The sequence below is a fragment of the Anabrus simplex genome, chromosome 2, assembly GCF_040414725.1.
Source record: "Anabrus simplex isolate iqAnaSimp1 chromosome 2, ASM4041472v1, whole genome shotgun sequence".
Lineage (NCBI taxonomy): Eukaryota > Metazoa > Arthropoda > Insecta > Orthoptera > Tettigoniidae > Anabrus > Anabrus simplex.
In genome coordinates this window covers 827,883,024-827,906,012 of record NC_090266.1, presented here as the reverse complement: position 1 = coordinate 827,906,012, position 22,989 = coordinate 827,883,024, and the positions used below count along the sequence as shown (strand labels likewise).

Genomic DNA, 22,989 nt, shown 5'->3' with positions numbered 1-22,989 from the left:
ATTTACTGTGTTGCTACAACATTTACCATGCTTCCTTCAAAAATAGCTTTCAGCTCAGTGTGATGGGCAATTATAGACTGAGCATTGACATGGGCACACAGTAATGAGCGGGGAAAGGACGTGAATTCTCTCTCCAGGTGACTGCGTGCGGAGTGAGAAGGAGTCAGGGAAAGAGAACGGTGGGAGGGTTCAGTATCAAGGTGAAGATTGTTTACCTTGCCCAGGGAGAAAGCTACATTATTACCTGTGTTAGCCATAATCAAAAATAAACAGAAGGCAACTTGCCATGGTTTCCTCTTGCCTACGTAAGCCACTTGAATCATTTAAACATTCACTCACACTAATCTTATAATAAAACCACTTATAATAAAAATGTAAGTCCATGAGTTATGTACGCTACTAATCACCTAGCCCTGAAATGACAGCATTTAGTTCCGCTTTAGTGGTCACTGTAAATTTCTTTGTTTTTGCCTAGAACTATGATTCTTCCTTCCTGGGTCCAAACGTTACGCACTCCGAGCTGGTCTCGGGCTATATTTAACAGATCTTTTCTTGTAGCAGTCAATGACTCCGTAACCAATAGTTTGGTGCCTTTGAAGAGCTTCTTAGCGCACCAGACACGATCGCGAACATGAAACCGGACGAATTTAACTATAATCGGCCTGTTTCCCGAGGTCACGACTTCCGCAGCTGATCTGCGTAGAGGTTCCAATCTATGACAGCGATCGATGTCATCCATCGATAAGTCCACTTGTAGGTTAGATTTTACTGTCTCTATCACTTTGGCATAGACATTCTCAGCCGGTTCTTCTTTCACCCCGTGTATGAGTAGACAGTTCCGTCTACTGTATTGTTCGGCTTCATCAGCCCTGGCTTCGTGCTGGTCAAGACGCTGTTGCACAACTAATAACTCCTCCTTTACACAAGAAATTTCCGCCGAGATGTACTGGCGGAAGTCTTTGAACTCAGAACAGAGGGAAGACAGACTTTCATCGGCGTGGTCGTTAGAGTTGGCAGCCCTGCTGGCACTGGCTGATGTCAACAGTTCCAAGCGAGCTTGGAACTCATCCATCCGTTTATCAAACTTCGTTTCAAAGTCCGACGCACGCTTATTTGCACTTTTTACGGACATGTTTTTACTAGAACTAGGTGTCAGTTGTCTGGTGTAATTATTGACACACACTCAATGGACCTGTCTGCTAATTATCTTGCTAATTCGGGCTGGTAACATGGAGCTCTCCTACACAACACGCGCCATCTTGAATTTTTACAGGGACATGTTTCACGCATAATGAGGGCATAATCAGCCTAAAAATCTCATACCTGGGCGAAAGATATATCAGGATCCTGATTGTTCTTATATGTAAATAAGAGGATACTGTTTCAGGTACAAATGTGAATAAAATGACTTGCAAGTAGAACACAGTAGTTATAAGTACTCTTATGACAAAGTCTTATAATCAATCCTTATTGTAGATCTTTACTAATGTCTTGTTTTTTAAACGTGGTAACAAGCAGTTAGTTAAATGTTCAAAAAAATACGTAAATTGCTGCGTTAAAATAAAATTTGGTAAGTATGGTGCTGGCTTGGGCACGGCTTTCGCTGGCCTCAGACGGGTGGGAGTCTTGACTTCCCCTCTTGCTGCGCCGGCTGAAGAGTCCCAGCCGGCACAGACTTCTTTGTGGTCGAAGGCTGATGATGACCCACATAGGGTCGAAACTAGTCCCTTGATAACATGTTGTTGTTGTTTCAGTCATCAGTCCATAGACTGGTTTGATGCAGCTGTCCATGCCACCCTATCCTGTGCTAACCTTTTCATTTCTACGTAACTATTGCATCCTACATCTGCTCTAATCTGCTTGTCATATTCATACCTAGGTCTACCCCTACCGTTCTTACCACCTACACTTCCTTCAAAAACCAACTGACCGGGCGAGTTGGCCGTGCGCGCAGAGGCGCGCGGCTGTGAGCTTGCATCCGGGAGATAGTAGGTTCGAATCCCACTATCGGCAGCCCTGAAAATGGTTTTCCGTGGTTTCCCATTTTCACACCAGGCAAATGCTGGGGCTGTACCTTAACTAAGGCCACGGCCGCTTCCTTCCAACTCCTAAGCGTTTCCTTTCCCATCGTCGCCATAAGACCTATCTGTGTCGGTGCGACGTAAAGCCCCTAGCAAAAAAAAAAAGAAAAAAAAAACAACTGAACAAGTCCTGGGTGTCTTAAGATGTGTCCTATCATTCTATCTCTTCTTGTCAAATTTAGCCAAATCGATCTCCTCTCACCAATTCGATTCAGTATCTCTTCATTCGTGATTCGATCTATCCATCTCTCCTTCAGCATTCTTCTGTAACACCACATTTCAAAAGCTTCTATTTTCTTTCTTTCTGAGCTAGTTATCGTCCATGTTTCACTTCCATACAATGCCACGCTCCACACGAAAGTCTTCAAAAACATCTTTCTAATTCCGATATCAATGTTTGAAGTGAGCAAATTTCTTTTCTTAAGAAAGCTCTTCCTTGTTTGTGCTAGTCTGCATTTTATGTCCTCCTTACTTCTGCCATCGTTGGTTATTTTACTACCCAAGTAACAATATTCATCTACTTCCTTTAAGACTTAATTTCCTAATCTAATATTTCCTGCATCACCTGCCTTCGTTCGACTGCACTCCATTACTTTTGTTTTGGACTTATTTGTTTTCATCTTGTACTCCTTACCCAAGACTTCATACCATTCAGCAACCTCTCGAGATCTTCTGCAGTCTCAGATAAAATATCATCATCGGCAAATCTCAAGGTTTTGATTTCCTCTCCTTGGACTGTGATTTCCTTTCCAAATTTCTCTTTGATTTCCTTTCCTGCCTGTTCTATGTAAACATTGAAAAAGGAGGGGGGACAAACTGCAGCCTTGCCTCACTCCATTCTGGATTGCTGCTTCTTTTTCAAAGCCCTCGATTCATATCACTGCAGACTGATTTTTATACAGATTGTAGATAATTCTTCGTTCTCGGTATCTGATCCCTATCATCTTCAGAATCATAAATAGCTTGGTCCAATCAACATTATCGAATGCCTTTTCAAGATCTACGAATGCCATGTACGTGGGCTTGTCCTTCTTGATTCGATCCTCTAAGATCAGACGTAAAGTCAGGATTGCTTCACGTGTTCCTACATTTCTTCTGAAGCCAAATTGATCTTCTCCCAACTCGGCTTCAACTTGTTTTTCCATTCTTCTGTAAATAATACATGTTAAAATTTTGCAGGCATGAGATACTAAACTAATGGTGCGGTAGTTTTCACACCTGTCAGCACCGGCTTTCTTGGAAATAGGTATAACAACATTCTGCCGAAAATCGGATGGGACTTCTCCTGTCTCATACATCTTGCACACTAAATGAAATAACCTTGCCATGCTGGTTTCTCCTAAGGCAGTCAGTAATTCAGAGGGAATGTCATCAATTCCAGGTGCCTTGTTCCTATTTAGGTCACTCACAGCTCTGTCAAACTCTGACCTCAAAATTGGGTCTCCCATTTCATCAGCATCAACAGCCTCTTCATGTTCCAGAACCAAATTATCTACATCTTTACCTTTATACAACTGTTGGATATGCTCCTGCCATCTTTCTGCTTTGTCTTCTTTCCCTAGAAGTGGCTTTCCATCTGAGCTCTTAATATTCATACACCTAGATTTCCTTTCTCCAAAGGTTTCCTTGATTTTCCTGTATGCAGCATCTACCTTTCCCAGGACCATACAGCCTTCGACATCCTTGCACTTCTCCTTCAGCCATTCTTCCTTAGCTACCTTGCACTTTCTATCCACTTGATTCTTTAATCGCCTGTATTCTTTTCTGCCCTCTTCATTTCTAGTGTTCTTGTATTTTCGTCGTTCATCAATCAGGTCTAGTATCTCCTGAGTTATCCACTGATTCTTAGTTGATCTTTTCTTCCTTCCTAACATTTCTTCAGCAGCCCTACTGACTTCATTTTTCATGACTCTCCACTCTTCCTCTATAGTGTTTCCTTCAGCTTTTTCATTTAGTTCTTGTGCAACATGTTCCTTGAAACAATCCCTCACACTCTTTTCTTTCAACTTGTCTAGATCCCATCTTTTTGCATTCTTTCCTTTCTTCAATTTCTTCAACTTCAGATGGCATTTCATGACCAACAAGTTGTGGTCAGAGTCCACGTCTGCTCCTGGGAAAGTTTTGCAATCCAACACCTGGTTTCTGAATCTCTGCCTGATCATTATGAAGTCTATTTGATACCTTCCAGTGTCTCCAGGTCTCATTCACATATACAGCCGTCGTTTGTGGTGTTTGAACCAAGTATTGGCAAGGACTAAATTATGTTCAGTGCAGAATTCAACCAGCCGACTTCCTCTTTTGTTCCTTTGTCCCAATCCAAATTCTCCTACTGTACTACCTTCTCTTCCTTGGCCTACCACTGCATTCCTGTCTCCCATCACAATTAGATTCTCGTCACCTTTTACATATTGTATTAAATCTTCTATCTCCTAATATTCTTTCGATTTCTTCATCCGCTGAACTGGTAGGCATATAGACCTGCACTATTGTGGTGGGCATTGGTTTGGTGTCTATCTTGACGACAATAATTCTTTCACTATGCGGGTCGTAGTAGCTTACCCGCTGCCCTATTTTCTTATTCATTATTAAACCAACTCCTGCATTTCCCCTGTTTGATTTTGTGTTGATAATTCAGTAGTCGCCTGACCAAAAAATCTTGTTCTTCCTGCCAACGTACTTCACTTATACTAACTACATCTAACTTTAGCCTATCCATCTCCCTTTTCAGATTCTCTAACCTACCACAATGATTCAAACTTCTAACATTCCACGCTCCGACTCGCAGAATGTCAGTATCCATCTTCCTGATGATCGCCCCTTCTCGTGTAGTCCCCACCCGGAGATCCGAACGGAGGACGAGTTTACCTCCGGAATATTTTACCCGGGAGGAAGCCATCGTCAGTACATCATTTATACAGAGAGAGCTGCATGTCCTCGGGAGGTAGTTGCGGCTGTGGTTTCCCGTTGCTTTCAGCCGTGTAGCAGTATCAACACAGCTAAGCCTTGTTGAGTATTATTACAAGGCCGTATCAGTCAATCATCTAGACTGCCGCCCTTGCAACTACCGAAAGGCTGCTACCCCCCCTTTCGACGAACCATTCGTTAGTCTGGTCTCTCGACAGATACCCATCCGATATGGTTGCACCTGCGGCTCGGCTATCTGCATTATTGGGACACGCAAGCCTCCCCACCGCGGCTAGGTCACATGGTTCGCAGAGGAGGCTTGATAACATATTGTAATGTATTTATAGACATTGCAATTATTGTACTGTATTGAGTAGGTGGAATAACTTTGTAAAGTTATATGTAATCTTAATTCAATCCAGAACCAATAATGAAATTCATAACCTTGAATATTGTAATTGTGTACATATGTTAGTTTTTGTGACTGTGTTCATTGTCATAGCTTTTTAAGATTCAATTCTGCTTGACGTTTTATGAATAGCTGAAGATGGCTGTTTACAACGGCCTAAACTAGTCCTAGTAAAACATACTGTATTGATTAGGGGGTGAATAAAACTTACATTCAGAAAATAATTTCCATTCGGAATTTAGAAATCTTTGTGTTGAATGGTACAGTAAAGATTAGCGAATATTTGTCGCATGATAGCCTACATGTGGATTGGTGACATAATCAAGTGAACTTAACTAGCATGGTGCATACTTTTGTGATAGCCTAGTTATGGATAAGGAAAAGTCATGAAATTTCTTACTAATGAAGACACAATTAAAACCTGTCTGAAAGTAGACAGGCTTCTGCATCTTTAAGCTCACAGAAGTGGCGCAAATGTTCAAACTTGCTTCTTTTAAGTTTCACCTCAGTCGTTCAGGTCAGTCGAAGCCTTGTTGGATTCAAAACAGCGGCCAAAGTCCAGTTGCACATGTTCGAGTGTAATCTCCAATTCATAGTCTAGGAATGTGACCATAATATAATATTTAATGACCTTCTGCTCTGGAATAAAAGCCTTCTGCTAACATTTGGTTTAGAAAGTGTGATATTTTTATGGGCCCCCAGGCAAATGTTTTCATATTTGTTGTTTGGTATTTTTCACTCCTTTCAGTGGACTGTTGTTGTAAGCCCCAGTGAAAAAGGTTTTCATATTTGTTCTTTCGTGTTTTTCACACCTTTTAATACCCTTTTCTCATCTTTGGAAGTGGTAGATATAGTTTTCACTGTACCCGCAGATATGCAACGTAAAAGATCAAATCTAGTGTTTCCATATCCCTGCTGCATAGTTTTTATTAGTGTATTCTGGTACGTTTTCTCACTTAACACATTCATTTTCCTTGTTCCCTGCAGGAACTTCTTAACAGGGTTTTACTATATATAAAATTCTCAACATATATGCTCACTGATGATGCTTCTTGTAATAAACTGTAAGAATCTCTTCTGAACCTTTTCAGTTTTATATATCGTTTGTAACTTGGCATCCATATGATAAATGCATATTGTAATTTTGTCCGGCTCTGTGGCTAAAGGGTTAGTGTGCTGGCCTTTGGTCACAGGGATCCCGGGTTCGATTCCCGGTAGGGTTGGGAATTTTAACCATAATTGATTAATTCCCCTAGCACGGGGACTGGGTGTATGTGCCACCTTAGTCATCATTTCATCCTCAGCAGGACGTGCAGGTCGCCTACGGGTGTCAAATCAAAAGACTGACACCAGGCCTCTCCTGAGGCCACACGCCATTTCATTGTAATTTTGACCACGCAAATTTTTTTAAAATTGCTTCGCATTTCGTTCAATAAAACCTAGTTGTTTGGGTGCTGTATTTACTATTATTTCAATATGTGAACTGAATGATAGATTACTACTTATTGTAACTCCTAGGTCATTTACTTATTTGACTTGTTTTAAATTCTTTACATTAAGTACTCACACTGAAAGGGATCATTCACTTAGAATGGGTCATCACAAAGCATTTGCTGATATTATATGCGATTTTATTGGTGATGTTCCACATGTAGTTATTCTCATTGTCCCTGCTCTGAGAAATGCAGTAGTTTTCATGGGAGTTCCTACCTCATAACCTCTGGAATTATTGCTTACATAAACCTTACCGATGTCACAAGGTCATTGGCTATTTGCTTAGTTCTTTGCCAAGGTATGCAGTTTAGTCATGACCATGGGGTTTGATCTATTTTTCCATTTATTTTGAATGAAGTTCCAAATTGGTGATGGGTGTATATTTGTAAATTCTGTGGACCTTCTTTTGAACGGTCTGTATATGCATTTTCTATTGATTCTGAAAGCTTTCTCATTTCTTTAAACATGATCTTGTCCTCTGAATTCTTCACACATTTCCAATATTCCATTTTGTGGTTTCAAATGTGTCCTTTGTAAAGCAAGGTGGATATGCTTTCCTGTTTTTTTTTTTTTTAATGTTAATTTTTGGAACAGTCTTATCCAGTATCTTGTCAAAAGCTATATACAAGTATTTTACAACTTGATTAGGATCTTCAGTTTTTTTTAAATGTTTATTATTTTATAGATACACCTAGTTTTCACTTTCTATTATTTTGTTGTAAAGATTATGAAAATCTGCTTTTGAGAAATGTTGCTTAATTCTTTCAGGGTTATCAATTTTATTTGTATAATAGATAGTTTCAAAATCTATATGGAGAGAATGATGATGAAAACCTTTGCAAGAGCCCAGCAACAAGGACCTGCCAGCGTTATGTCATATTATTACTTATTGATGGTAGATTAAAATCTCCAGTTATTATCCCATGAAATTGAATATCTGGGTATTCATTGAATAATTCATAACAAAATGAACTCTCAAGGGCAAAAGATAAACAGGTACCAAGAAAACTTCACATAACATAAGTCTGAAAAAAGGGATCATCATCAATTACCATACATACGCAACACTACAGTACACTCAGATTACGCTGAGCATACGGCTGGCATACTTGAAGGTGAAAATCTAACTTTTCACTTCTTAAAACTTATGATGTTCAGTCCCCGCGCACAATCTTCCTGTTACCTGATAGTAATGTTCTCAGGCTAACTTACTTTGTTTCTTGTACTTGCCTCCGCGAGGAGTGCAGACTTCAGGCATACAGCCCCTCTATGTTGTTCTACTCGTTGCTCAGACCTTATAAGAACATGGTTCAATGGAGCCCACTGTAAAATGTCTTTGAAGTGTTCACATACCTAAATATCAACATAATTAAGTTTTCATAGAATATCATAGCAGTTTCCTGTACACTTTGTTTTCTAATCAAGCCATCTTCTTCCAGTATGTTAAGAGCGCTCGCTTTACTTTTAACAGACGGAAGTGATTTTTGTTCAGGAAAATTTCTTCTCAAGTCATTCATTGCATGCATCATTGTTTTAGTCACCTTCCACCGTCAGTACAACATTATGAAATAGGGAAGCTAGTGTATAAATGAAATGTAGCCGCAATTGAAGGAGAGGATCCTTGAAGAGAAGTTCTCTAACAAGGGGCACTGTTTTTGACTGAGAAAGTGGGATTTTAAGCCTGAATATACATGGAAGATTCTGTTACTGCAGGCATAAGACTGTACCCTAGGATTAATATCCACAAACGATTAAGGCCATGGCCACTTCCTTCCCACTCCTAACCTCTTCTTATCCCATCATCACCATAAGATTTATCTGTGTCGGTGCGACATAAAGCCAATTGTAAAACGTCCATGAATGAACAGAATTCTTTTAGTTGTTTCACCCTAGCTGTTTATATGTGAAGGGAGGAGTAAATCTTCGTTATCACAGTCTCAATGGGCAAGCAATTGTTGGCTGACGGTATTGCATTGTTAATATGTCCACCACATTCTATGCCTAGTAGTTGTCTCTCCAAAAATGTTTAATTTTCTGGATATGTTGTTTGTCCATTTCTTTAAACTCTACCAAAATTTTTGTTTTTTTTTATCACCTTGGAAAGTAGTAACCTTGCTTGTGAGTTAATTTCAATTATTGTAGGTAATTTTCTGCCAGCACTGTACTTCAGTACCCAAATAATATTGCCTAAGGTTTCTGCTGGCTGCTATTGTAGATCAGTTTTGTTTCCACACCATTGTATGGTTCATAGTATAGAAAAAGAATGGGAAATAAGGGTGGCGTTTACTTGAAGTCTACCGGGCGAGTTGGCCGTGCGCGTAGAGGCGCGCGGCTGTGAGCTTGCATCCGGGAGATAGTAGGTTCGAATCCCACTATCGGCAGCCCTGAAAATGGTTTTCCGTGGTTTCCCATTTTCACACCAGGCAAATGCTGGGGCTGTACCTTAATTAAGGCCACGGCCGCTTCCTTCCAATTCCTAGGCCTTTCCTATCCCATCGTCGCCATAAGACCTATCTGTGTCGGTGCGACGTAAAGCCCATAGCAAAAAAAATACTTGAAGTCTAAACATAGGAATTTCATTTTGTCCGTATTGAACTGAGAAAGGATGTTAGGAAAAACTTAAAACGGTCCACCTTTTCAATACAAAAATGTTATATTTATTTATAACATGTATTTGCACTTGGAACTAGTTTCGACGCTGTGTTTGCGTCATCATCAGCCAAAATGTGGGAAATAGGCAAGATGTAGGCATTTATATTACACAAGGCGTTACATTAAACAATACACATCTTATAAGGAGATAAAAACAGGGACGAATGTAGAAACAAATGAATCGTTGAGAAAACAAAAGTTATACATATTAAAAATAAGCTTAACCACATAACTTGCAGTGCGAAAATATTTGCCTTGAATGATTCATGAATACAAAACACACGAGCATACATTTCTGAAGAGCCAGCAGGCAGGAAAAAGTAATGTGAAACCTTAAGAGTTCTTCTGAGAAGAGTTCATCATTTTTTATGTTCCGACTAACTAATGAAGTCTCCCTTGAGTTCTTGACAAACATGCACAACAGGAAATCCTCCTTCACTTCCAACATTAGCTATAAAGACCACGGTAAATTTCATTTTTAAATATTGTGCAGAGACGTGAAAGCATGATCTTGAATATAATATAACTCCTTCATTTAACCCAATTTCTTACACAATACATATTTCATATTCTTGTCGAGCTGAATACCGGACCTGTGAAGATTACCAGATTATCAGATTATTTTGTGCATCTACAGAATGGTGTGTTAATGAAGCTATGTAATATAGAGAGAAACTTTCAAAGGTGGTTAAATGAAGAAGTTATATCATGTTCAAGATCATGCTTCCACATCTCTGCGCAGTATTTAAAATACAATTTACCGTTGGTCTTTTATAGCTATTGTTGAGAGTTAAGGAGAATTTCCTGTTGTGTATGTTTATCAGGAACTCAAGGAAGACTTCATTAGTTAGTCGGAACATAGAAAAAATGAGGAACTCTTCTCAGAAGAACTCTTAAGGTTTCACTTTACTTTGTCCTGCCTGCTGGCTCTCCAGAAATGTGTGCGCGTGTGTTTTTTTATATTCAGGAGTCATTCAAGAAGAACACTTTATATGTGGTTAAGGTTATTTTTAATATGTATAACTTTTGTTTTCTCAACGATTCATTTGTTTCTACATTCGTCCCTGTTTTTATCTCCTTATAAGATGTGTATTGTTTAATGTAACGCCTTGTGTAATATAAATGCCTACATCTTGCCTATTTCCCACATTTTGGCTGATGATGACGCAAACACAGCGTCGAAACTATTTCCAAGTGCAAATATATGTTATAAATAAATATAACATTTTTGTATTGAAAAGGTGGACTGTTTTAAGTTTTTCCTAACATACTTGAAGTCTGTTCGCATGGAAAAGCAACGTGCCCCTCCTATTGTGGCTTTACTTCTTGCATTGAAAAAATGCATATACGTTTGTAACAATGGCCTCCCATTTAGTATGGGCGCATGAGAAGTTTGGCTCAAAATGCACTTGAATTAGTTATGACAAGCAGTCCTTTCCACGGAAACTTAATTTTCTGCATATGCAGTGATTTCAAGATTTCTGGATATTGTTGTTGTATTTTTGAAGAACTTCATCTCATTTCAGCAGATTTATAACTTTTGAGATGCTATATGTTATGTTACGCTGCTAACTCCAGCATATGTGACACTGAAATTTTCTGCACCGGGTGAGTTGGCTGTGCGGTTAGAGGCATGCGGCTGTGAGCTTGCATCCAGGAGGTAGTGGGTTCGAATCCCACTGTCGGCAGCCCTGAAGATCTTGATTTATGAGTTTCATTTCCGTATTGACAGATTACACATGTACAGATAAGAAAGGATTTCTACTTTATCAATACTGTTTATTGTAAGAATTAGCTTACAGTACCGGTTCCGATCCTGATTGGTCATCATCAGCTGAACATAAATACCTTTACATGTATATCAAGCAATAATTGACATTACCCTATCTAAAGGAAGATGCCGTGAGGAAACACCATATCTGATTGTGTCCAAATTGGGCATGTTGAGTGAGAGTTGGTTATATGTATTGATAAGGTGGAAATCCTTTCTTATCTGTACATGAGCCCTGAGCATGGTTTTCCGTGGTTTCCCATTTTCACACGAGCCAAATGCTGGGGCTGTACCTTAAGGCCACAGCCGCTTCCTTCCAATTCCTAGGCCTTTCCTATCCCGTCGTCGCCATATGAGCCATCTATGTCGGTGCGACGTAAAACCACTAGTAAAAAAAAAAAATAGTAGTTTTCTGCTACTTTCGTTCAGAGATATCAATGTCCTAATTTGTCTTCTTGAATGTATATCTTTCTTGTAAGTTACAGTTGAAAGTACTTTTCGGTTTTGGTGTTCTTTCTTGTTTAGTATAACAAATTTCTTTAATATTATTGTCCGTTACAGTTTGCATGTAATGAATATGCTGTTGTAGCTGACTGACCAAACTGATGTTGTTAATAAAGGTTGGAAACAAATCCAAAGAATTAGAGATGTGTGAGTGTTGCGAACCAGAGTTTGTGAAGCTCATTCATCTCTGTGACTGAAGACTGCATATGCACATAATTATTTCACAGCGTTTATACAGACTAGCGGCAAATCTACCAAACAGGTATCAATCTTGCTGTGTTATAAAAACCTGGGATGTTTGAAGTTAACAATTGACTACGGGGGACATTTGGGCATCCTGCCATACTCGCAAATTTTGGTAGGAAGGAGATTCGCAAAAAGGAGAATGATTGTCCTACTGAAAGGACATCTGTTTAGCTTACCAATGAACATCCAGGGAAGATCATCACTGTAAAAGAAAAATTACAGTTCCTCTTCACAAACATTCTTATATGAACTAGACGTTCTAAAGATGTCCCCAGAAGATTTTGTTTTGATAGAAATTACAGAGTGGCTGAGAATACGGAAGCAGCAGGGTCAGATAAGTTTCTGGAGACTTTTCAAGGTCGAGTGCAGAGTTACTAATCCTCATCAATTTGGAGAGGGAATGTGCTTGTTGAGGACGACCAAAAGTAGGCTGTGAGCATGCATTTTATCAAGGAGATGTGGGGTGGAAGTTTGGCTTGAGTAAATGAACTGTCAGCAATGTTGTTAAAAACAAGGACAAGATTCAGAGTGTAATGGATAAAATAGGCCTCAAACAAAAAAAACTTTGTGCAGTAGATGGAAAGGACATTGCCCAAGTATAGCTGAAATGGTTTGCTATTTCAAGGTTTGCTCTGGGTTGCTCTTTGTGGTCAGTGCTGAAGACCAAAGTTAAGCACCTAGCCAAGCTTCCTGACGAGACTCAGGAGTTTGACAATTACTGGTCATTGATCTGCATTTAGGGCTGTTGGCCAGGTGGCAGATTCCCTATTAGTTGTTACCTAGCTCCTGTGGGTAGGGCACGCAGGCGATGAATACACCCACGGTATCCCCTGCCTGTCGTAAGAGGCGGCTAAAAGGGGTGTCCTAGGCGCGGACATGGATTGCATTGGTATAATGTGTAGGACCCCTTGCGGATGGGAGGGGCTGAATACCTTCACAGGTAATCCCTGCCTGTCGTGGAAGGCGACTAAAAGGGTCATCTGGCCATTGGTTCCCTCTTTATTTTATTGTTCTTTGAGGGTTAGATGTAGACCGGTTCAAAATTCTTGATGTGCATGCTGCTTGGAGATGGGCCTCTTACGTGTGCGATTACGCTCGAAAGCCCATTTGTGACCACCCAGGGATCGGGTGGTGGGAGCGTCGTGTACCCTTGCAGTAGTATCCGCCTGACAACACAGGTCCCCGCACAGCGGAATGCCAGAAGGCATATTATTATTGCTTTTTATTTTTTCTCTATATTTAGTGCTCTGTACACACTATGGGGTACATGCTATTGAGGGTGACTGGAGGAAGGAAGTCGTAGTGCTCATTGCCTCAGTCATCCCGTATTAAGCATTTTTCCAACATCGGACCCTGGGCAATACCGGCTACGATCAGGTGGGTATTGCCTTGGCTGCTTGGTTTGGCTACAGAGACCCCTGATCGGAGTAGGTGGCATTCGGGAAGGATGATTTCGGGCATGGCTTCGAAACGTCTTCGACCTGCCCAAAGTGGTCTCCCACCAAAGTCTTGTAATTCCTTGAGGGGTTCAACTCCCTGGGAACAAGCACAGCGTGAAGGAATGGGATCCAGCTTCCCTAGGTTTCTGGTTGCCACCAGAACTCATGTGAGTAACTTCAAGCTGGTGAAGTCTATTTTGTTCAGCAGGCACATAGAAAAGTGTCTATGGCGAACTTGGAACAACTGAGGAAAATGCGCAACGGTAGTTTGTTGCTAAAGACGAGCACTGCCGTGGAAGTTGATCTGTTGCTCAAGTGAGATTACTTTGGCGATATTCCCGTCAAAGTGGAAGAGCACAAGACCTTGAATCTGGTTTGTGGATTTATCTTCCACCGTGATCTTATCTTGAACACTGACGATGAGTTGATGCAAAACATGGGGCACCGTGGCGTGACACCCATCCTGTGCATTACGCACAAAGTCAACGGCGAGGACGTTGCCACTGGTGCGTTCATTGTCTCCTTCAAATTGTCAGTGTTACCAGAAAAAGTCATGGTAACAACTTATTGCTGCGATGTTAAGCCGTACATCCCTCATCTCATGCGCTGCTATCAGTGCCAGAGGTTCGGGCACATGGTATTTCTTTGCTCTAATCAGTCTGTAGGTGGTACATTAGGCAGAGGAGCTCACGACACAGAGGATTGCTCAACTCCCTACAGGTGCACTAACTGCCCTGGTCTTCACTCGCCCTGAGATCGGAACTGTCCAGTATATCTCGGTGAGAAGAAGATCCAGGAGATGAAGACCCTGGATAGTCTTTCCTACCAGAAAGCACACCATAAGTTCAATGCTATGAATGCACCCACCAAGACGTTAAACTATATGAACATAGCACGTCTTCCAGATTCATAGTTTATATCATCTAAATCTGATGTGATCGCCGCGCCCATGGCAGCTGTTGCTCCTGCGATTGAAGCCGCAAGGAGTAAAAGCTCGAAGGGGGGTACCACCCCACCTTCGACCACAAAGAAGTCTGTGCCGGGTGGGACTCCTAAGCCGGCGCAGCAGGAGGGGAAGTCCAAGTCTCCCACCAATCAGAGGTCAGTGAAAGCCGTGCCCAAGCCGGTGGAGGTGGCATCGTCTACCAGGGCTGGTAAACTATTACCGAGCCCGTGTAAACATGAAAAGAAGGCGGAGAAGAGGAACGCCCTTACCGGGCTGTCCTGCACTTCTATGAAGGGAAAATCATGCCCTCCATCTGGAGAGTATGAGTCTGCACCAGCAGGTCTACCTGCTCCAAAACCTGCCCACTCCCCTCGTAGCGGGACATATTCCAGGGCTGTCCTGCACTTCTATGAAGGGAAAATCATGCCCTCCATCTGGAGAGTATGAGTCTGCACCAGCAGGTCTACCTGCTCCAAAACCTGCCCACTCCCCTCGTAGCGGGACATATTCCACACTATGGCACTGTTACAGTGGAACTGTAATGGTTATGGCGGGCAACTTGCTGAGCTACGCCAGCTCGTTAGTGAGTTCGCGGCAAGTCTAGTCTTTATTGAGGAGACAAACCTCGGATCAGGTCAACTTACGGTCTTGAGAAATTTCAGATTATACTCGACAGAACACCGGGCGTCTGATGGCGTGGGTATTTTTGTTCATTCTGATACGTATAGTGAAGAGGATCCTCTGTGAACCCCACTGGAAGCAGTTGTGGTGCGGGTACCTCTGCCTGTCATAGCAACTGTGTGCAATGTTTATTTTCCACCAGGCCAGCCTCTTAACATAAATGATGTAATTGATCTTATAGATCAGCTTCCACCTCCCTCCCTCTCTCTTATTGGGAGATTTTAACACCCATCACCCCATATGGGGCCTTGAAACGCCTTGGCGCAGGGGTAGGGAGTTGGAAACATTAGTAACAGAGCTGGATTTATGTATTTTGAACACGGGTGAACCAACTCATTTCGGTGTATGTTACGGCACATACTCTCGCATAGATGTAAGTCTATGCAGCTGAACGTTGGTTCTGCTGTTTCGGTGGAATACACACAATGATCTCTGTGACAGTGTCCTTTTTCCAATTATTCTTACCTTGTTGAAACAAAAATCTGTCGAGGCTCCTCCTCGATGGATTCTCAAACATACTGATTGGCCAAAGTTCACATCACTAGCCCGTCTTTCATGACGAGACCAGGTGGACCGTAGACGGCGAAATAACTTGCATAACACAAGTTATTCTTACTGCTGCTGAAGTGTTTATTACCTCCTTTTCAGGGACTCCTCGCCTAAAACTTCTTCCTTGGTGGAACCAAGTAATTGCAGTAGCTATAAAAGAACGCCGTCGCGCGCATAAACGTTATCGTAGGCAGCCGACTGTAGACAACTTGGTAACATTTAAAAAACTCTGCGCTAAGGCGCAAGTTCATATTCGCCAAAGTAAGAAAGCTTGGTGGGAGAGGTATGTGTCTTTTATGGCGTCATACTCCATCATCTCAAGTGTGGACTAAACTTCAATGTATTTTGCTTATCCAGGAATCATCCTTTTTACCAGGAATTTCCATTGCAGGCAGTATCGTGACTGAACCACTCTCGATTGCTTAACATCTAGCCAGTCATTTCGCTGATGTATCTGGCTCCAGGAATTACCATTGTTTTTTTCCTTGTTTTGAAGCGGGAGGCAGAATGTCATCACCTTAGTTTTGCCACTCAAGCTTCAGAGGACTATAGCGTGCCCTTTACAGAGTGGGAACTCCGCAGTACCTTGGCTCTTTGTAAGGACACGTCTCCTGGGCCAGACAATGTTCATAACCAGATGTTGCAACACCTTGGTGACGATAGTCTATTACATCTTCTTTTTGTGTTCAACCGAATCTGGATAGTAGAGGGTGAGTTTCTGTCTCGGTGGCAAGAGGGCATAGTAATTCCTATCCTCTAGTCTGACAAAAATCCTACGTATGCAGGAAGTTGCAGACCTATTTGTCTTACTGTTTGTGTAAGCTATTTGAGAGTTTCAAGAACTATTACAGGAAAGAACTGACTCTTCATACAGAGTGTACTTACTACTTGTTCACAAGGCTTGCTTCCTGCTTGACTTAGATTGTAACATGCATGCAAGTTTCCTTCTATTGCTGAACACCTTACGAATGTGCGGTTCACTATGCTTTTGCCTGTTCTTGCTGATTACCACAAGCTGCACTGCTTGCAGCTGCATGGTGGCTTGTAACCTTGTCAGAGTTGGCTAGGATTGTTTATCTGATGATGTTTTTAGGATACATTAATGTGAACCCTGTTTCAGCACTCTACTTGGTGTCATTTTAAAAATCGTTTGGAGAAACTACCATAAATTGAGAGATAGAAAAGAAAAACTTAATGTAGAGTATTCAAAGGATGCATTTTTAAAAATAAATCTTTATCTCTTTCACTCCAGTACTTCTTATTATTTTTCTCCCCTCTTACAGCTGAAAAACTAACAAAATTATAATAGCTGATTTTCTTGTTTTTCCGTGGTTTCCCCATTTTCACATTAGGCAAATGCTGGGGCTGTACCTTAATTAAGGCCACGGCCGCTTCCTTCCCACTCCCAGCCCTTCCCTGTCCCGTCGTCGCCATAAGACCTATCTGTGTCGGTGCGACGTAAAGCAACTAGCAAAAAAAAAAAAAAAAAAAAAAAAAAAAAAAAAAAAAAATTCTTGTTCATATATTACGGAATATAAGCACACTGAAAAAAAAACAACAAACATGTATTTACAAGCAAAGTTTTAAAAACTGTATAGTTACTATTAAATTGCAATGTTCCTGTGTGGCCTCCTTTTCGACATTGCAGAATGTTCTCTGAGGAGGAAAAAGCTAGTGTTGTGCTCAAAACTTTTAAGCAAGATAATTTGGTAATTCATTAATTAGTGTGTGTTATTTTTACAGTTCAGCTATGTCCAGCATTGTGGGTGAATTGTCAGCATCGGTTCAAAGGGCCCCGGGTTTGAGTTATAGCTAGTTGGGGGATCTTAACTGTGTCTAGTTCCTCTAGCTCTGGGCTGGGTGTTTTTGTTCTTTTTAAGTCATGTCTTCATGGATCACACTGCAAACCACCACAGAAACAAGTAATAATGAATACGTCCCTCCACATAGGATTGGCATCAGGAAAGGCAACTGGTCATGGGCTAATTCCATACAACATGCTGACCGCAGGTTTTGGGAAAATTCCATGAAGAAGAAAAAGATGAATTCTAGGTTATTACTACTATTACTACTACTATTTTAGTTTCCGAGGTTTTGTACAGCAAACCTACCCAAACAAAAAGGAATAACAATATATGGTTATATTGTCTTGTAGTCTATAGTGAGGCCTGATGCAGGTCTTTGTAGTCGACACCCATGCACGCCTGGGTGTGTGATGAGGTAGGGGGTGGTCAAAATCTGGTGTGAGCACATAGGTTACTTATGTCGAGTAATACCAACGGGGATTGTGCTCAATGTGTAACGCCGCTATTCAACGGACGATGCCCTCAAGCCACATGAACACTGCAGAGGGGTTTGGAATTGAATCCATGCTTTTGGCATGCAATCTAGTGTTTAGTAATTGTTTGCCACTTTTTCTGCTGGCCAACATTCTGGTGGGGACTTTTTTCATTCACAAACAGAACTTGAACCAGCTAACCATGGTGCCAGATCATAAAGACTTGACACCATAACAATCATGGCCACCAGGCAGGCTGGCATAAAGGAAAAAAAGAAAATCTCATTGATGCAGATTTCCAGGAATGATGTGAAAGTTAAGCATATATGAATGAATTGTGTTTCAACTTTATGATTCCTTGAGATGAATCATGTAATCTATTGTGATGGTGGCAGAAAATGAGTGATGTGTACTCCAGATTTGGTCATGTCTCGTCCTATTCTTTGCATACGAACCATAAGGCCCTCAAGCGAAAGAAATTCCTCTAAATCAATCGTGGTGGTGCAAGAAAGATGCACAAGTTTATTGAGAAGTGGTTAGTACAGTGCTCGCAACTAAGAGCTTGTATTTGGGAGAGAGTGGGTTTGAACCCTACTGCCAGCATCCCTGAAAATGGTTTTCCACTTTCACACCAGGCAAATGCGGGGGACTGTACCTTAATTGAGGCCACGACTGCTTCATTCCCACTCTAGCCCTTTCCTATCCCATCGTCGCCATAAGACCTATCTGATGTCGGTGCGATGTAAAGCAAATTGTAAAAAAGAAAAAATACAGTGCTCATTGTTCACCACAACTGTGATATGGTTTGAGAGGGTGAAGATGAAGGAAAAGAAATAGAACAGAGGGGAGAGGGGAGAACAAGAAGTGATGGAGAGAATAGAATGGAACAGTAAACTCGAAATTATAGGAAAACATACCTTGTGTTTCACGCTTTTCTTAGCCCTTCGTAGTGCTGCTGCTGTTTTTTTTTAATTGTTATTGTCAATAATAGGTACGATGTTTGTATTGTAATTTATTTAATTTAGATATCGTATTAATAAAGCTAGAATTTCCAGTAATTTTAGATTTACTATGATTGTACATAGATTTTCCAAAGGCCTAAGTAATCTATCTCAAAAGTGTATTTCCATTATGCATTTTATGACTGCTTATTCACAAACAAAGCTGTTCATTTTGCCTACTTATTTTCCACAAGCAAATCGAGCAAGCTAAAAACCGTGATGTGCTTCTGTGGTATCTATCAATATTCTGAATGCAGTCAGTTTATGCATAAGGCATGGGGCAATGTGTTGGTCACTATACAGAACTATTTCTGCCATGCTAGTTTGGATAACATGTATGTAACATTGGAGAAAGATGACGTAACACTGAAGGAATTGCTTGTATATGTTGGTGAAAATTCTGTTGAAATTGGTGATTTTATCAATGTGGACTCTGAAATACTAACCAATGAAATCTCTTCAGATCGAATCATCATTAAAGCTGTAAAAGGCGGTTCCAGAATGGGAGGAAACGATGGTGAATGTGATGAAGTGGAGAAAGTCTCCCAAAGTAAAAAGTAGTGTTATAGGGTATTTGAACAGTTCTAAGATGTCTAGATTGTATGGACAATGTGTAATCCAGTGTATTTAGAGCACAAACTGTAGAGAAGTATCTGCAGAAAATATACATTACCACTGTATACTACCATGCGAGTTGGCCATACGCTTAGCGGCATGCAGCTGTGAGCTTGCATCCGGGAGATAGTGGGTTCGAACCCCACTGTCGGCAGCCCTGAAAATGGTTTTCTGTGGTTTCCCATTTTCATCACCAGGCAAATGCTGGGGCTGTATCTTAAGGCCGCTTCCTTCCCTTTCGTAGGCCTTTCCTATCCCATCGTCGCCATAAGACCTATCTGTATTGGTGCGACGTAAAACAAAATAGCAACAAAAAAAAAGGCTGATGCTAGCTATTGTTGGATCGATCATAGACTTGTTTATAGCAAAACAATAAATACTTCATTTGTAATCCCTATTGGTTTGCTATATCGCGATTAATACCATGATTATTTCACATTGTGGATGGTCCAAGTTTTGATGTCCATTACATGGTTAAATACGTGTACTGTAGTTTGTAATTTGTACCAGTTCTATGCGAGGGTTATTGATGATTCATGCTTAATAAAAATGTCTTTCTTGAATTAAAATTGGCTTCAGAATTTTTTAGGTTAGAAGTATAAATGTTTTATTCAGTTATATATGTAAATTAATAGTGTTTTTCTTTAGTTAACAAATGATCTTTTTAGCTCTTTGGTTTTCATTGAAATTTTTATTGAAGTTAACATCATTTTTACCATAAACACTTTGGCATCACTTACCTAGTTAGCTGTTGGTCTGCTGACCTGGGGCTGCCTCCCTTAATGGAGGACTGGATATGTTATGGTCAGCATAATGAATCTCGTGTAAGTTAATACTGGTTTACCATACAAAGATAGCAAGCATTTTGGATTAGGCAAATCTCCTATTATCTCACAGGACTGAGCAAACACGAATCTAGACCAATGAAGCTCAGTCCCTGCGAGTCATCAGTTGCTTTGCTGACTGAAAGACCTTTTTAATAGACTTACGGAACTCGGCAGTTGCTGGCTGTTCCAGTTATTCTGTTCATAAACATATTTTTCTGTTTTTCAGACTTCATGTCATGTCTCAAGATTATGATGTTGAAGACGCTGTTAGACTTAAGAAGAAGATAAGGGACAGAAAGGAACAGCTTAGCGAGATGGAACAGGGTCTTCCCAAGCAAAGTGGGCTGTATCTCAGTGTGATCTTAGGAAGTGTAAATGTCTCCATGCTAAATACAAATGACAAGTGCGTATACTGCTGATGTATAATCATAGATCTACTTGTGCATTAATTAATTGGACTTAACTGATCTTTTTGTTTTTCTATTTACAGATTTCGATACAAAAATGAATATGAAAAATTTAAACTAGTATTGAGCATCATATGCCTTTTATTAGCTACTGCAAATATTTTCGCCAGTGTAAGGTAAGTCAAAATTGATTGTAATATGTAGTGTTCAATAGGATCTGCTCATCTCTTCCAATTGAGAGAGAATTTTGCAGTGTGACAGGTCTAAAAGTAAAATAAAATCATACTCTGATCATTGGACACTAAAAAAAAAATGCACAAAGGTGGACAGGACTCATTTAATTTGATCAGTGTAACAACCTCCAGAGTAACGTCGTGCAAATAATGAACTGTATTGGTGTTAGCCACTGGCACAAATTGTACGCAAGATGTACGAATACAAAAGCATTCTTGTACAGTATGATGCAAGTTTGTCTCTACTTGCTCAGCTTGCATTCGGGAGGTTGTGGATTCAAACCTACTGTCAGCAGCCCTGATGATGGTTTTCCATGGTTTCCCATTTTCACACTGGGCAAATGTTGGGCTGTACTTCAATTAAGGCCTCAATATTTTCCTTCCCACTCCCACTTCCTATCTGATCATCACCATAAGACCTACCTGTGTCAGTGTAACATAAAGCAAATTGCAAAATAAGTATTTAAAATGATCTCGCACCCAGCTAGTTCTCGGGATATACAGAGGGGTCCAGAAAAATGTAGACACTCTTTGATAGTATTAATGAAACAAAATGACATACTTTTACAATTCTTGCACAGGGGGAAGGTTATTTTGTGTGTACAAAGTGACCCCCATTAACAGCCAAACAACATCGATGCCGCTGAACTGATCACCGAAGTACGGCTGTCAGTGTTGCCGTTGTGATAGCAGCGCAGGACGCCTCAGTGGTTTCTTGTAGCTCGTTCATTGTATCTAGCTTCTGTTGATATACTTCATTTTTCAAGGTCCCCCATAGGTAGAAGTCAAGAGGTGTAAGGTTTGGAGACCGTGGTGGGTACTCAACAGCTCGTCTTCGACCTATCGTCCAGGTAGATTTTCATCCAATAGACTCTAACATCTCTCTGGTAGTGAGGCGGGACACCATCTTGTTATGGGTAAAATCATTTCCAAGCATCTCTTGGATGACAGATAAAATTGATGTTTGCAGCATGAGATGATGCCCCTCACCAGTGTGGTACCATCAAAGAAGAATGGGCCAGTCAAACCGCACGATGACAGACCACACCACACATTAACACCGGGTAGATTAACATGTTTGTTCATGTGTACGCGAGGATTTTCAAGAGCCCAGTACGCGCAGTTGTGGCGGTTTACAGTACAGTACAGTTTGTATTGCGCCTCATCCGGACCAGATAACCATCCCTGCAAACCGTTCATCTTCGCAAAACATGCCTTCAAGCCACTCGCCGTACTCCATCCTTCGATCCAGGTCTTCCTCATTCATAGTGTGCAGCGATCTTGTAATGTACACTTTCCACTTTGCAGCTTTCAGAATTCGTTGTACGATTGATTGGCTTACCCCGCATTCGCCTACACTCTGATTCAGAGTTTTGAGGTGACCTAGTAAAATGTTTCACCATAACAGCGCTGGGAGCTGGACTTATTGATGTTTTTGGTTGGACAGACCTTTTCTTATGCACATCCTGAACAGTACTGTTGGCTTCAAATGAATCTCGAATACAATAAATTGTTTTTTTTTAATTAATTTATTGGCTTTAGGTGCCAGACCAAACAGCCAGCTAGATATACATTAGATAACAAAGCATATACATTAAATATACATTTAGAATACATATACACCTATGAATCTTCCATAGTATTATAATGGTATTACGTTCCGAGCCCGTACAGAATGCGCGCACACACATACGAAGAGAAAAAAAAGGAACAAATTGGGACACTGCTACTGTAGTATGTTTACGTAGTTTTTCTGAAGTAGTATCACATCAAACTTTATAATCTTAAATCGGTGTCTTTTAAGAATAAGGCGATTGCATTATACGCTTCTGGTTGTTGGGATGATAAAATGCACTGGATGTTGAGTGGTAGTTGGAAGTTCAATGAAAGTAAAGTTGTTATAAATTTTTCCTGCTGTACATTATAAAGATGGCACGAGAAGAAGATGTGGT

The 22,989-nt window shown here is 40.7% G+C and overlaps 1 protein-coding gene across 2 annotated transcripts in view; it reads left to right on the top strand.

The window, feature by feature from the left end:
• The window catches only part of LOC136864489 (transmembrane protein 120 homolog), a 182,452-nt gene that overhangs the window by 24,567 nt on the left and 134,896 nt on the right, over positions 1–22,989 (top strand). For both annotated transcript variants that reach the window (XM_067141525.2, XM_067141526.2), the window contains 2 exons: positions 20,624–20,800; positions 20,888–20,980. In XM_067141525.2, the coding sequence (XP_066997626.2) occupies positions 20,624–20,800; positions 20,888–20,980 (270 nt within the window). The remainder of the gene's footprint in view (positions 1–20,623; positions 20,801–20,887; positions 20,981–22,989) is intronic.